The following is a 12,381-nucleotide window of genomic DNA, read 5'->3' as shown; positions in this document are numbered from 1 at the left end:
AAAGTTTCCAGTCAACCAATAAAAAAAAATAGGAATTTAAAAAAAAGAAGAAACAAAGGGAAAAATACAATTAAAATCTCTAATACAATATATTTTGTACTGAATTTATGCGCAATAATAGATGAAAAAAAAAAAATTAAGTGCTTTAATAAATACCATATTTATTTGAACCTTTGAACAGTATATTTTGAAATGCTCCACAATTCCTATTTAAAATGTTTAACACAATATGCAGTTATGCAATAAACTCATGGCAAGAAGAAAAGGTCTTACACATTTATCTAAAACTGAAGATTACACCATTGTAATGAAGTCACACTAAAGCACATAAAAGCTAAATGCATGCACTCTGTTCCAAAAATATTAGACAGCCGAAGTTTTACAAACCTATGATTTACACTGATTTTTACCCTTAAAGCCACAGATCCCATTCTCACAAACATTTCAGCACTTTTTTCCCCCCATTTAGGATATACAAAAGTGAATAAAGACCATATTACTTCTCAGTTCTACATTTCTAAATTAATTATTTTAGTGGATTTTCAGTAATGTCTATTAAAATGGAAACCCTTCAAACAGTTGAAATCTTTCATTACAAATAAAACTAATTTAGCTGTCAGTATTAAATAACTATATGTATCTCACCTAGGAGGAGAAATATGCTTTCTTACTTACAGCAATTTTAAAAGGGCTCTTAAGAAAGTCAAGACAAAGTCTAAGCAGAATACAAGAGAACAAAGATTATCTCATGTTCTCCTCTAAGGTTTTGTTGTTGTTTCTGGCAGCAATATCAGCTTACAAACATGTCGAAGTATGAGATATGTCATTTATTTGCCTTTTTTCCTTACTTAGCATGGATGCATACAATCAGCTGTTCTGTGGCCACACAGAAATTCCTAGTAAATATATACCATATGACAAATGATGTTGCTGCAACTGATGCATCTGTATGATGTGTGAATGGGTAGGGAAAACTGACTGGATAATCTCACCTTTCTAGAAGTAAGAGACTAGTAGACTGCAATAAACAGCCTTGAAGTCTTACTGTCTATACTTTAGAGAAAAGAACATTCATTTTCATTACTGCCAGAACTCAGTTTCATAAGCAACCTATTTATCCGTAAAATTACACAAATAATGTATTTTTGTCCTTACATCAACAAAGAAAGGACAAATCCAGAAAAACAAAATAAATGAGAATGCTCCTTACTACACAGTTCTCTACGCCAGCTCCCGTCTCTGATTACCAAATCATCAAAACCACTCCAAAAACTCAGAAAATGATCCCCTGCTTGTTTCAGTCCTGTGGCATCCCAGCTAATGAATGAGGCAAGAAGGTCAGAGTGACACCACCTTCACATACAGCTTTTATATGCAGGACTGGCCATTGGCACCATCTGGTGCCCTTCACACACACCCCACCCCCCCAAGTCAATGATACTCTAAGGGAAGCTATTTGAAAGCGCTGTATTACAACATGCATTGAAGTTGTGACGATCATCAAAAAAGCAGCTTCTGTCCTCCTCAACTGTTAATTCCTCCCATTTCGTTGCCAAGCATTTGCTCTTTTCCGGGCTGCCACTTCTCCTTGGTTCTAGTTACATTTTCAGCCTCTCTCCACTTCCAGATGGTAACTGTACCACACCACCAATTTCAGATTTCTGATCAATTTCAATTTCAGCTTCTGAAATTGATCTGACACCACAGAGAGCAATCTCATGGAGATGCACGCTACAGGTTCAGAGGCTGTCACAGCAGGCAGCATTTCTTAAAAGCATACTACTGCACACCAATTCTTATAAATTTCTTACACAGGTATTTTCTCTTTCAGTAAAGATAAGATACAAACACAGAAATAATAATGCATTGCTGACTTATAAAAATTGGTGTGCACGAATGCACCAGACACATTACAAATCACACCTACTGCCACGAGGCCACGACACACAAAAACAGGACATACAAAAACTCCAGCCACTGCTCTAATACAAAAGGATGAATAACCTCATTTCAATGGTGTTTCTCATCAGGCAGCAAGTGCATCGGGTATAGTTTGAACAAACCAAAAGTATGCAAGCTCTGGAAATCTGAGTTTACACCACAGGCTACACAACTTACCTTAATTCAAGCATAATAGCCTCAGTAAAGGCCATCAGAAATGTGAGGAAATTCACTAATGATCTGCATGATGGGGCAATGCACACCCTCACCAAGTTTGCTGATGACACAAAACTGGGAGGAGTGGCTGATACACCAGAGGGTCATGCTGCCATTTAGCAGCTGGACAGACTGAAGAAATGAGGTGAAAGGAACCTCAGAAAATTCAACAATGAGAAACAAAGAGTTCCTGCACCCCAGGAGGAACAACCCCATGAGACCTTGTATACTGGGGTCTATGCACCAATATACACTGGAGGTTGCCCAGCTGGAAAGCAGCTTGACAGAAAAGGAGCTGGGGGTCCTGGCAGACAACAGGTTGACTATAAGCCAGCAAAGTACCACTGTGATAAAGACAGCAAATGGTATCCTGTGCTGCATTAGGCAAAGTATTGCTAGCAGGTTGAGGGAGGAGATCCTTCCTCTCTACTCAGCACTAGTGAGGCCACACCTGGAGTCCTGTGTCCAGTTCGGTGCTCAATAGGACAAGAGATATTTGGAGCTACTGGAAAGAGTCCATCAAAGGGCCACGAAGATGATTTAGATGCTGAAGCATCTCTCCTATAAGGAAAGGCTGAGAGAATGGGGACTTTTCAGCCAGGAGAAGAAAAGGCTCAGGGGGAATCTCATCAATGTACATAAATACCTGAAAGGAGGATGCAAAGAAGACAGAGCCAGGCTCTTTTCAGTGGTGCCCAGCAACAGGACCAGAGACAATGGGCACAAACTGAAACACAGGAGGTTCCCTCTGAACATCAGGAAACACTTTTCCACTGTGCAGGAGATTGATCACTGGCACAGGTTGCTCGGGAGGTTGTAAAGTCTCCCTGCTTGGAGATATTCAGAAGCTGTCTGGACGTGGTCCTGGGCAACTGGCTATAGGTGACTCTGCTTGAGCAGGGGTGGTGGACCAGATGACCTCCAACTTCAACCATTCTGTGATTCTATGAAAAACTATGTATCAGGCAGTGTTTTATCCCCAGGAACTGAAGGATTTAGACATCTGAAAGCACATTCTTGACCTTTGTCTATGTTTTTGCTATCAACTTTATTATCTGTGAAGTAATTCTAACTCTTTTTCTCTCCTTCCATATCACTCTTGGTCTGATTATGACTTTCTTCTTATTAACATTTTTAATAATATGGAAAAGCATATTCTGTTCTCCCCAGTCTTGAGAAGGTAGTCATTCAAGTTTTATGGAGAAAAGGAAAGTGCAATGTTTATTGTTTTCTTGTGTTTATTTAGTATTTGTTAGTGCTGGATTTCATTTCAGATACTATGAAGGGTTCAAAAGCTTCAATAACTTTTCATATAATTACTCTGATTTTTAGAAAATGTGCCTATATTTCCCAATTTCACCAATGGTTTGGCTCAATACATGGGTTTCAGTTTATTTTTTTACTGATACACAACACTCAGTTTTGAGTGAACAGTTCAACAGAGAATACACTTGACATGAGACTTATGTATGACATTTTGGATTTGTCAGTATTGTTGTATAGTTTATGCTAATAGTCAACTTAATACTGTTATAGGCTAGTAACACTAAAATACATAGCTGTACTGCTTTTAGGATAATACATGTTTAGTCCTCATTACTTGAGAAATGTTTTATTTCTGTATTTGTCAGGATGGCAAGTCTTTCCAAACCATGGGCACATTGAAAACATAGAAGAGTTCTGAACATGTTTACATTAAACAAGTTTAGGTTAGCCCCTTAGGCAAAATAAGGAAATGAGGTGATGAAATTTTTCAGAAAAAGTTCCATCTAAAAACATAGGAACGTTTTAGATCAACTGTTTGAACAATTCAGAAGAGTTTAATTAATACTTTATCAGAAGGCTATAATTTCTGAATCACCTGCAACTTTCACGTTAAGACACAACAGTAAACTATTTTCACATCTTCAGAAATATAAATTTGACGTCAATGATAGAAATTTTCTTAACTGTTCTATTTAAACATAATACGAACCTGTTCTAGGGTTTCTATTTTGCTGTCCTTGGCTTGCAAAATCTCTAAAACCCTTCTGTCCTTGACTTCAGCTTTCTGCTTTTCTCTGGAAACAAACAAAAAAAATAGACACTTTATTAGTCATAATTTGCAGTTAATCATTTGAATTTTTCATGTCCTGATAATGAATGTCATTTTAAAGCATAGAAAATTAAATTATCTGAAGCTGACAGGCCTTGCAGAATTAATCAGGGAGCATATGGCAAGTGACAGCAAATTAGATCTGTAAACAGCCAACACAACTTTGTTCAAAAAGAAACAGAAGCAAGAGGTCTCAAAAATACATTTTTAAGCAGCTGAAACTATCTGTCTCATTCTTTCCCAAATGCAGAAAGTGTACTTGTCCATAGATTGAGCAAAATGATTATTTCCCTTCTTGGCAACATAGAGCCCCTAAGCTGCTTGGGTTTGTGAAGTTGTTCTCTCAGCTACATGCCATTCCTATGTCTGAAACAACAGTTTTGAACATCATAGGTAACTATTTTACTATCTTCCACTTGGACAAAAACAGAACAGCTCAGAAGCTGGGGTAACGGGGACAAGCAGAGCCTCTCTATGTGGTTATTAAGTGCAGGGCTATAATCATCTCTGCACAACTTCATAGAAAACCTGCTGATTAGTCATTAACACTTTTTTTAACAAACAACCTCATCTCATTGCTAGCCTATTTCTTGACTGAGTTTTAAATGTTGATGTCCTCACAGGCTTCTGGTTTAGGCAAAAAGAAAAAAAATGGGATAGTAAGGATATACACAGATTTGTTAGCACAAGACAGAGTTCCTATCATATATATCTGCAACAAGACATCTGAGAAACATATATTCCCCCAAAATTGCCAAATACTTTAGGTGTCCCCAGCATCACAGGTGACAGAAGCAGAAACTCATTCAGATTATCCCTGCTCTCACAATACAGTGAACTTCCATATTGGTTGGATATAAGGATCCCTTAGAAGCCAGAGAACCCTACTTGCACAACTTGTGCTCTACCAAAACAGGAATGTTTCAGAAGTGGAAGGGAACAGTGGAGTGGTACCCATGAGTCTCTAAACTGGATCAGAAGAGGATGAGAATACCTGGCTGTGCACAAAAGGCTTCATCTGCATTTTGTAACAGAGATCAACAAGGATAGTAGATATATGGACAATTATTTTTCTCCACTATTACGTATTCCTGCATATTCTACTGTTATTGGCGATTTCAAAGGCTAAACTACACTGTCCCCACAGGCCATCCAATATCATGGGTTTCTTTTAAATAAAGTTCTATGACTGCTGCAATATCTAGTCTGATCTTGAGTAAATAAAGAACTAAATGGTATGGAATTTGAAGCAAGGCTTTTGGAAAGAGAGGTCTCAAGGCATCATAACTGTAAGTGGCACTCTCCTACTGCAAATATAGCAGCAATGATGTGTTGCAACCCTGGAAGAAAACTAAGAAAAACCTAGGTGAAAAAAATATGTATTTAAATTACATTTAGGTATGAAAAACAAAAATATATGGGATCTTAAGCAGTTGTATGGCATTAAAAAAAATCTAGTTCCATAAAGAAAATAATTCAGGAGCTGTAATGAGCAGAGAAAAGTGAAACCATGAATATTCAACAAGTATTCCAAAACATATTTCACGTCTGAAAGGTATTTAACATTTTAACTGCGACAGAAACTTAACAGAAAAATGCACACCAGATTCTGACCTCAAAGCATCTGATCACTTGTAATCAGAAGCATCAAGGAATTGCCATGATAGGTTCCTAGGAAGGCATGAGGAGTGAAATACATAGTACAGCCAGTCTTTCATAGTTTCTTTTTGAACATATACTAAAACTGAACTAAGTAGAGACTGCAACTACAGAGATCCATGCAAATACGAAGTTATGTGGTGTATTCCAAAGGTTACACTCTGATGTCCTTTGGAAAAAAAATTAAGGACAAAAAAAGGAGCACAAGAGAGAAAAGAATGAACAGGTTTCATAACACATGACAGTTAATGAAACTGACCCACCCTGCTTATAATTCATCAGCAGTTTACAGAAATCACATTCTCAGTCAGGTTTTAAAAAATGGAAAAAGACTTTTTGATAAGCTTATAAAACTTTGCACTAAAACATATTGGGCAACTTTAAAAATTAGGAATTAGTAAGGAAAAATGTTTGTGAATAGATTACTTGCATAATACTTACCACAGAAGTTTGTGCATGTTCCTGAAACAGGCATACCGTTCATGATAGGTACCATACATTATTCCACAACTTAAACGTACAATGAAATACACACATACGTAAGCCCCATGAACCACTGACCAGCATTGCCTCCAGCCCTTAAAAATACCCTGACTGTACTGGCTTACATGTCCTATCCATTCTTTGCTCCCACAGTGATTATTTCCTTCTCCATGTAAATTCAGCTTTTTTTAATTTTATATTTCTACTTAAACCATTGCTCTAACCACTTATTCTATATGGCATTCCTCAGGGGTCGGTACTGGGACCAGCGCTGTTCAACACCTTTATTGGTGACATGGACTGTGGGATTGAGTGCACCCTCAGCAAGTTTGCTGATGACACCAAGCTGTGTGGCGCACTCAACACGCTGGAGGGAAGGGATACTATCCAGAGGGACCTGAATAGCCTTGAGCAGTGGGCCCATGTGAACTTCACCAAGTTCAACATGGACGAGTGCAAGGTTCTGTGTGTGGGTTGGGGCTATCCCAGATACAGGGTGGGCAGAGAATGGATTGACAGTAATGGGAGAAGTACTTGGGGGTGTTGATTGATGCAAAACTGAATATGAGCCAGCAATGTGTGCTCACAGCCCAGACTGCACCAAGAGAAGCGTGGCCAGCAGGTTGAGGGAGGTGATTCTACCCCTCTGCTCTGTTCTGATGAGACCCCACCTCGAGCACTGGAGTTCAGCTCTGGAATTTTCAGCACAAGAAGGACATGGACCTGAACCTGTCCGAGCAAGTCCAGAGGAGGGCCACAAAGATGATCAGAGGGCTGGAGCACCTCTCTTGTGAAAGCAGGCTGAGAGAGTTGGGGTTGTTAGGCCTGGAGAAGAGAAGGCTCTGGGGAGGCCTTATAGCAGCCTTTCAATACCTAAAGGGGACCAACAAGAAAGCTGGAGTGGGATTTTTTAGCAGGGCCTGTCATCATAGGACAAGGGGTATTGGCTTCAAACTGAAAGAGGGTAGATTTAGGTTAGTATCAGGAAGAAATTTTTCACTCTGGGTGTGGTGAGGCACTGGAACAGGTTGCCCAGAGAAGAACCAAGCAAAAGAACAAACTGCTCTGGAGAACTGAAAAATAGTATGCACAGCTAATTCTGGTGTATTATTGGTAGTCAAGAATTTATGAAGCCCTGTGACTTTATAAAGGACAAGGGTCCACAAAAAAACAGACCTCTCTTAAAGCAAAAAATGTGCCTGTGACAGCGGCACACACTAGCCAATGATTCAAAGCGCATTTCTAGTTAAATGCAGTATTTTCCCTGTTTGTCCAATGCTTGGTCAAACAGTCCTTTGAATACAGCTGTCAATGAATGAAGATTATAAATACGTATCTATTGTCATCATAATGAGCGGGAAAAGTCTAAAGTAAATTCAAGTGGTTTTGGCTTTCTGAGGTTTTCTTTCAGACTGTCTGGATACCACAGCCTGTAATAATGCCCCCCAAAATAGTTTCACCAGTTACCACCCACAGCTAAAGAAAAAATCCTAATGATCAGAATTTAAGCACACAGTGGCTGTTGTCAGAAGCCTAAAGCATACATTGAAACCTCATATGGAACCTTATCAGCAGCCTCTCTTGGTGGCATCAGACAGCTTCCAATCCTCGTGACACAACAGACACTCAAGGTAGTATGACTGACTGGAACATACATATCATATTTGGATCTGCTGTTGTGCCTTGAAAGGAGACTTGATAAGAATTGCAGCAATCACCTCCTCTTTTTTAGAAGCGTAACTAATACTAAGAAAAGTCCTTAGCTGACTTTATCAATTGAGTTGTTATGCATTTACAATATATTTTTAAAAGTCCACTGGAATATAGAGAAAAAAATTCAGGCACTGTCAAGAAGCTGATGATGATCAATGACTGAGACAAACTCCTGTTTAGCTAATTAGAACCACTGATGAGCAATAATGATGTGAGCTAAGAATATCTGCAGACTTCTTTAGGATGAAAAATGGAGTGAAGAGAGGCTGTCAATTTGTACAAGTTTTAAGCTCCAATCAGTTTTCCCATGAGTACTACCTATTTTAAATGTTTAACACAGATGTATTTAGCCACAAAGATTATCAAGATTTAGCTTCCCACAAAAATGAAGAAACTGAGAAAGCAGCTTAACACTTTTTCTGTTATGATTTTTTTTTCCTGTGTTATGATATACTCTACACACCAGGGCAGGTAATATTTTTGAGTTTTGGCACATTTTTAATGGTTTGTCAAAAATGGAACAGTAGGCTATGAGGAAACATTTAACAATGAATGAGGTATGAGAACAGATTATCCTCTACAAAAATCTTAAGATTTTAAAAAACAGAAGTCTGTTGAAGTTTATAATACACCATGCTTCCTAAAATCTTCAGCAAAAGCAGTCTGGTAAAAGAGCTATCTCATATTCTACCACAGGTCTTAATCAGTCAAGCAATTAATAAATTGTCAAGAAAAAGTAGTTCAGAGTTGTATATAATTATATCGTTTTTACATCAATTAAATGAAAATAATTTCACGTAATAAATTGAATTTGCCGTCAACATGTTTCATGGAAGATGTCCTTTCAGTTTTACAAACAGCAGGATTTTTTTAATTAAAAAAAAAAGCACATCTACAAATTTAGCCTTAAATAGCTAAGAAAGTTAAGGCTGCAATGCAAACTTTGGGCTGTGGACAAAGGCTGTATTTTAAGAGTATACCTATATAACTTAAAATAAACTGCTTCTAGAAATATTGTTACTTCTGAAAGATACTTCTTTGAATCTAAAGGGCTGCAGAACCAGAAAGGCTACAAAATATCAGCTTGTGTGATGCAACATTTAATTTCATTATAATCTCTCCCAGTGTTCGAACAATTTTACAGATAGACCTACACAAGGGCATACATTCAATGTTGGTATTAAATAGACAGTGAATCACCCTGTTTAAAGTGAAGTTGTAGAGCACAGACTGTTAATGTAACTGTAAATATGGCATCAATATTGTAATTTACTGTGTACAGCCACATCCCTGCGGTTGCACAGTCAGTGGTTAGCAGAAACAGAGTTTATGCCTTAAGCTTCCAACCAGAAACCTTACTGTGTTTCCAAGTACCTATTAAGATACAACAAAATAGAACTAAATAGTTTTTATTTAATAGAGAGTTTATTTTCATCTCAGATTCTAGAAGATCTTTATACTTCACAATGAATTATAATTGAGGCACACTAGAAATGTTTTTCTTTTAGTTCTTACAAATAGTAATACTTTTTAAAGATTTTGACAGCATGGAGCAAAAAAGAACTTAAATTGATACCACACATTTTGCACTTTTCTAAGACAGCAGTTATTTTGTACAGCAAAATTGCATACACCTATTTTTGTTTCTTTACAAAAATAATTTAAGCTCTAATTAAAGAACAATTGTAAAATGAAATTATTTCCTTAGTAAATTATTTATAGAGCCAGTTCTATGTTCCATGATATGTATCAAAATGGAAAAGCATCATTACAGAAATGTAATTTTTCCTGCATCTCTAACTTGATTGATTTAATTCATTAGATGATTTATTATGGCCTCTTATTTTAAGCAATGCACATAAAACACAAAACATTTTTATACTAGAGTAGCAAAGAAAATAGTGACATTTTTCCCCTAATAATTTTGCAAACATTTTTCATCTAAAATACGCAATTCTCTCACAGTGTTCAAAGTATCAGCACTTCAGAACAGACTGCTTTAACATCTGCACATCACCAGGGTTTCCCCCAAGGATTTTTAAATGATGCCTGCCTGTGCTGAATAAAGTGCTAACTTGCACCTTGCATTTCAAACTGTGTCCTGAGCAGCCATCCAGTTGGTACAACACCAGCTGAATTCCCAGAGGCCACTGTTCAATCAGGCTTGACTGCAATTATCATGTCAATATTTTGTGCTCCGATATGCAGATATGCACACATGCAAGCTGCATAATACCTTCTTCTCCATGGAATGTTGACTTATGTTCAATGTTCTGAGAATTTTTAATGAAACAGGATATTAAACTTTCATCAACTGTAGAAAATCACAATTATTTGACCTTCCATAGAAAGGTTGTACTCTTATGCTCCATTATTCTGTCCACTTTATTGAGTGATAATAACTAGGGAGTCCACTTTATTTTAAATTCAGAGTGACAAAACGGTAATGGCCTTTAAAAATGTGTTAGATCTTGTTTACTTCCTCATTCTTCTGTCGTTCTGTTTCCTGTTAATTCACACAAGAGTAAAATGGTAAGTGGTTTAAGAAACCTTCTGCAAGCTATCTATCGTCCCTTCAAAAGATGCAAGATACAGGTTTTTTAATTCTTTTTCAATTAACATCGGTAGCCTATATTGCTCATTCTTACAGCAGATTCACTTAGCCTTTTACATAAGAAGTACTTGTCATTTTTAGTACATACGCATGTCATCAGTCAGTGAGGAATTTATGTCAACCTGTTTCATGTTTCTTCCACAATTTCCTTTTCACAGGATGCAGCAAACTATAGTGTAATTTCCTGTGATTGTCTTTCCAAAAGTTCTGTGGTTATTTCTGGTCGCTTGCTCTTCTGCCTTATTTTCATCCATTTGTACACCTTCAGACAGATGTAACTCCCCAGGAAGAACAACAAAACTCTCTATTAATCACTGGCACCGACATTCAGGTTGCCACCATTTCCTTGAGTGGCCTGAAATGATAAAACCATTCTTGCTCTTTGTTGAGATACAAACAAGACAAGCAAGATACAACACACTTGGAATTTAGTGTGGAAAAACATTTATGTAAGGCAAGCTTGCCAAATGTAACTATCTGCAAGGGTATCATCTAACATAATCGAATCCCCATTTACATCTACCAAGTCTTGTATCGCTGCCACAGTTTAATCATTAATGGATCCTGCTACATCTCCATTCCAGAAGAAAGGAAAGGAGTCAGCTAGAAGCCCTAGAGGAAAATTACATTCAGTTGACCTGTCAAGATTTCATGTCTTGTAAAAGTCAAGTCTTAAAGGAGAGCTCTCAAAATTTACAAAAATATTTCAAAACCTTTGATACTCTCATCTGAACCCCAACTCCATTTGAGATTACACATGCATTTACCTGTAAAAGATACTGTCTAGCACTTTTTTTTTTTTTCAACTCATCATCAAAAAAACCCAACAATGTTTCAAAAGGCAGTAAACTAGAAATAGCATGCTCTTTACATAATACCGAGATCAATAGTATTTAAAGTAGCTGGAAAGTATACTAACTTGAGTAGTACTTTTACAATGGCTTGTTTGAAAATACCTGGAGGCTTTTACATATCCCAAAGGCATTTCTCATTTGCACAGTAAAGATAATTTTTTGTTTATATCTGAATATTAAAATGGGAATGTAGTTACAGCTATGCAGCAAGAACTGCAAAGACTGCTGAAAAGTAAAATATCATTGGTGTATTACAGGAATCAACAGCACAGCCATAAAAAGGTACCAGCTACATTTTTACAATTTTAGGGCAGGCAAACTTCTATTTTGGGACCATGAAAGCACTTCAGAATAGCAGACAAATAATGGAAACCTACTATTAATTCCCCCTATTTCCACCAAATTATGCCTTTTACATTTTCCTCGTTTGAGGAAAAGATACTATAAGGAATTGTCTAATGCTACAAATATAAATTAATCCTACAAATATAAATTACCTGACTGTATGGCTAGTACTGCTCACTGAATTTCTCCCAATACTTCTTTTTTCTTCGTCACACATTTGTGGTGTACAAGGCTGTAAGTGAACGTTTTATCCTTCCTTTTTATTCCTGCATCTTTTTATTCCTGTCACCGTAATCTCCTGAAGAAACTCTGGCTGTTGCTTTCCTCAATTTAAAGACTGTTGTTTGTTATATATATAATCTAGGATACACATGTCTATGCTTTCTTAGATTCTGTCTGCTTCCATTAGGTAGCTGGCTTCTGGCCTTAAGCGGTCTGTAAGAAAGAACCAGTGGGCACTG

At 37.2% G+C, this 12,381-nt stretch overlaps 1 protein-coding gene across 1 annotated transcript in view; it reads right to left on the bottom strand.

Annotated features, from left to right (window-relative positions):
- The window catches only part of CNTLN (centlein), a 208,818-nt gene that overhangs the window by 174,113 nt on the left and 22,324 nt on the right, over positions 1–12,381 (bottom strand). Inside the window, exon 3 of the mRNA XM_074166843.1 lies at positions 4,133–4,217. Within this exon, the coding sequence (XP_074022944.1) occupies positions 4,133–4,217 (85 nt within the window). The remainder of the gene's footprint in view (positions 1–4,132; positions 4,218–12,381) is intronic.

The sequence above is a fragment of the Numenius arquata genome, chromosome Z, assembly GCF_964106895.1.
Source record: "Numenius arquata chromosome Z, bNumArq3.hap1.1, whole genome shotgun sequence".
Classification (NCBI taxonomy): domain Eukaryota; kingdom Metazoa; phylum Chordata; class Aves; order Charadriiformes; family Scolopacidae; genus Numenius; species Numenius arquata.
This window is presented reverse-complemented; position numbering and strand designations above follow the sequence as displayed.